General features: G+C 57.0%; 1 protein-coding gene across 1 annotated transcript in view; it reads left to right on the top strand.

Moving 5' to 3' along the window:
• Positions 1 to 702: 702 nt before the first annotated feature.
• Positions 703 to 4,107, top strand: part of EMH_0012140 (uncharacterized protein) — a gene marked incomplete at both ends in the record, with an annotated part of 7,672 nt that continues 4,267 nt past the window's right edge. Inside the window, 3 exon segments of the mRNA XM_013495047.1 lie at positions 703 to 2,395; positions 2,578 to 2,678; positions 2,844 to 4,072. Coding sequence (XP_013350501.1) covers positions 703 to 2,395; positions 2,578 to 2,678; positions 2,844 to 4,072 — 3,023 coding nt within the window.

Below are 4,107 nucleotides of genomic sequence, written 5' to 3'. Positions count from 1 at the left end.
TCTTCATACACCCCTGCTGGTGCTGCATCGTGGCTCGCTGCAACCTGCTCAGCAGCACCGCTACTCTGTAGATACACCCCAGCAACGCACATCACTCACTATACACCTCAGCAACCGAAATCTTCGCAGCTGTACTTGAAACTTATACCACCAACTCCCGGCTGTGATGCGCCTTCTGTTCCTCTCCACCCCAAAGCAGCTATTCCCTCCCTGCTGGGGCCTCAGCAGGAGACAAAAGAAAAGAGAGACAGACTAGCAGCAACCGACAGCACCCTGCCTTCCTAGAGAAAAGCTGCTGCAGCCTAGGGCAGATGCAACACAGCCTGCTGCAGCAGCTAGTAGGCCTGCCCCTTAGAACTGCCTATTGGCCGCTACACTCCCCTCGCCCCGAGCACTCATCTCAGCAGCAACAGCAACAGCTGTAGCAGCAGCAACAGCACAAGCAACAGCAGCAGCAGCAACTGCAGCAATGCTTAAAGCAGCAGATAATACGAGGACATACAACACGAAATAACTTTGGAACGCAAAAAGAATAGAGCGGCGGGCTCTTCTTCCCTGCTGCTGCTGTTGCTGTTGTGGCTGCTGTTGCTGCTGCAGCAGCAGCAGCGTGGAGGCGTTCGGGGGCAACTTCAGTCTCCTTAATATTGCTGCAGCCTTCCTACCTTTGTCTACTTACCGCAGCAGCTGCTCGGCAGCACTATAATGGCAGCGTGCTGCCGGGGCAACCGTTGGCAGCAACAGCAGCAGCAGCAGCACCTGCAGCAGCAGCAACATCCGCAGCAACAGCAGCATCTGCAGGAGCAACAGCATCTGCAACAGCAGCAGCAGCAGCAGCAGCAACAGCAGCACCGACGCTCATGCTTGCACTTCTGCAATGGCCTGGCAGGCCGGGTAATTCCCTGCTGCAGGTGCTTAGGCCGCAGCGGGAAGCAGCACTCTGCTGCGCTGCATCATCAGCAGCAGCAGCAGCATCAGCTGGAGCAGCAGCAGCAGCAGCAGCAGCAGCAGCAGCAGGTGCAGCGAGCAGCAGCAGGTCCTGAAACCTCTCTGAATCGCACAAGTTCGCTGTTGATATCTTCTGCTGATGCAGAAGAGAGCGGGACGCTGCAACTAACAAAAAAGGCATCCTTACAGAGAGAAGCTGCAGCAGCAGCAGCAGCAGCAGCAGCAGCAGCAGCAGGAGAGCAGACACGATCAGCAGCATCTGCCGAACTCAGAGGCACCAACGACGATGTCTTCTTTGCTGGAGGTGCCTATACACCTGAATGGGCTGCAGCACAGAGCACCTTCTCTCTGGGTCTAAGCATGGAGAGAAGGTCTCCTTCTTCCCTCATAAGTTTCCCAGACTGCAGCAGCAAGAACAGCAGCAGCAGCAGCAGCAGCAGCAGCAACAGCAGCAGCAACAGCAAATGGACCAGCAGCAGCGCAGCCAACGGCCTCGGCTCTTTGGTTGCATCCGATGCGGAGAAGGCAGCAGCAGTAGCGGCAGAAGCCGTGGCAGCAGCAGCCTTGAGTTTTAGTCTGCGTTCGCAGCAGCAGCAACAGCAGCAGCAGCAAATGCAGCAGCAGCAGCAGCAACAGCAGCAGCAGCAGCTACTGCTGCTGCGGCCTCAGCATACACCTTGTAGCTCCAGTATCTCTGCTGCTGCTGCTCCAGCACCCACCAGGGGGGATGGCCTCTGTCGGCCGCAGCTACCGGGGGGGCTCTACGCAGCAGGCTTGCAGGGTCCCCTGGCAGCAGCAGCAGCAGCAGAAGTGGATAGAGGCGATACGTGGCAGCAGCTGCAGCAGAAGCTGCAGCACCAGCGGGAGGCGTTGGCAGCAGCAGCTGCTGCTGCATCAGCAGCAGCAACAGCAGCAGCACAGAAGTTGCGAGTTTCCGCTTCCCCGGATCTCAATGCCCCTCAGCTGGCATTTGTTAAGGAGCTCTCAGGGCAGGAGCTGCTGGAGCAGCAGCAAGAAGAGCAGCAACTACTGCAGCAGCAGCAGCAGCAGCAGCAGCAGCAGCAAGAGCAGCATGAAGGGCTGCCAAGAACTCATACAGTCATTGTTAAGAGACACCGCAACTACAGCTTCCCTTCTTGGCCTCTAGCGAAAGCTGCAGCATCCGCAGCGAGCTCGCCCAGTTGCCAGCAGCAGAAGCAGCAGCAGCAGCAGCAGCAGCAGCAGCAAGTTAAGCAGAGGATGCCTGAACTACGCAGGACGCAACATGGGCTGCCTGTTGCTGCTGCTGCTGCTGCTGCTGGGCGCGAGTCGCCTGCTGCTGTTGCTGGCAGCAGAGAAGCAACTGCGTCTGTTGCTGCTGCTGACGAGGAGCAGCAAACCTTCGCCCCCTCCCTCTTCTCCAAGGAGACCCTGTGCGGGGTCCCGCTGCACAGAGACGCAGAGACAGCGGGTTCGCTCCAGCCTCACAAGAAAAAGGGTTTAGGGTTTAGGGTTTAGGGTTTAGGGTCTAGGATCTAGTCTAGGGTCTAAAGGTTTTAAGGTTTAGGGTTTAGGGTTTAGGGTTTAAGGTTTAAGGTTTAGGGTTTAGAGTTTAGGGTTTAAGGTTTAGGGTTTAGGGTTTGTTGTTTTCAGAAGGAGAAGACGCAACAGCTGCTGCAGCAGCAGCAGCATTCGTCGAGGCACCGCTCCTACCTCCCCTGCATCGGCCCCTCAGCCGCGCCGCCACCTTCACTGTACGTACACCAGAAGCCTGTATCAACGCAGTGTCTGCTGCTGCTGCTGCTGCTGCTGCTGCTGTTGCCCATGCTGTTGCTACTGCTGCTGCTGCTGGTACGATGTTTGCTCTTTGCTGGTGCTAAAGCCAAACTAAGGCGACATCTTCGGCGTGTATCCCTCAGGATGCCGTTGCTGCTGCTGCTGCTGCCCGTGCTGCTGCTTCTGCTGCTGCTGCTTCTGCTGCTGCTGCTGCTCACTGCGTCTTCTCCTTGCAGCAAACAAAGGAAAACAGTTTTCTCTGTAAGCGTGCGCACCCGCAGGACTGTATTGGGGCAGTGCCAGTGCAGCAACAGCAGCAACAGCTGCTGCAGCAGAGGTGGCTGCAGCAGCAGGAAATGCAGCAGCAGGAGGTGAGCTCGGCTGCTGCATGGTGGGAGGAACAGTCATCGTCTTCTTACCCGCAGCAACAGCAGCAGCAGCACCACCACCACCAACTCCGGCAGCAGTGGCACGAGTACCAACAGCAGCAAGAGCGATATCCGCGAGAGACAAGTGCAGCAGCAGCAGCAGCAGCAGCAGCAGCAGCAGCAAGAAGCAGCCAAACAGAAAGGCCAGAAACAATAGCAGCTCGGCGGCTGCCTCGAAGTCCCATGACCCTCGGTGAGGAGAGACAGAGACGCCACAGGAGACACAGCAGCAACGGAGAAGCTGAAGCAGCAGCAGCAGCAGCAGCTGCTGCAGCAGCAGCAGCAGCAGCAGGTTATAAGCTTTCTTCAGGTGATGGTTTGCGTGGAGATGAGGAATGGGGAGACACCTCAATGGCTCTGAGCCTTGAGAGAGACAGAGACAGAAAGAGAGACAGAAGAGAAGACACTGCAGCAGAAGGAGACAGCGACAGCAGCCAGTGTGGTGCTGCTGCTAAGGTGCAGCAGTACTATGGAGGAGACAGAGACAGAAGCAGAAACCGAGACAGAGACAGAAACAGAGACAGAAACAAAAACAGAGACAGACACAGAGATAGCGATCCAGGCGGAGACAGAGACAGAGTTAGAGACAGAGGCAGAGACACAGACAAATTCAGAGAAAGAGAAAGAGACAGAAACAGAGACAGGGAAAGAGAAAGAGGAGACAGAGACAGAAACAGAGACAGATACAATGAAGGGGAGAGAGTAAGACAAAGGGACAGAGACAGAGCCTGCTGCATATCCAGGCTGTCTTGCTGCGACCCCGGCCGCCGCAGAGAGACAACCCCCCTGCATGCAGCACACTTCAGGGGGAGGCTGAGGCACTGGGGAGACAGCCAGGGGGGCCAGGGGCAGCGAGAGGAGACAGCAGCAGAGGAGACAGCAGCAGAGGAGACAGCAGCAGAGGAGACAGTCGGAGACACTCTGCGGCCCTCAGACTCCATCAAGTCCTTCTCAGAGCCAACGATCGTCGATGCAGCAG

This window comes from Eimeria mitis, genomic scaffold (genome assembly GCF_000499745.2).
Source record: "Eimeria mitis Houghton genomic scaffold, Emh_scaff14, whole genome shotgun sequence".
Classification (NCBI taxonomy): Eukaryota; Apicomplexa; class Conoidasida; order Eucoccidiorida; family Eimeriidae; genus Eimeria; species Eimeria mitis.
This window is presented reverse-complemented; position numbering and strand designations above follow the sequence as displayed.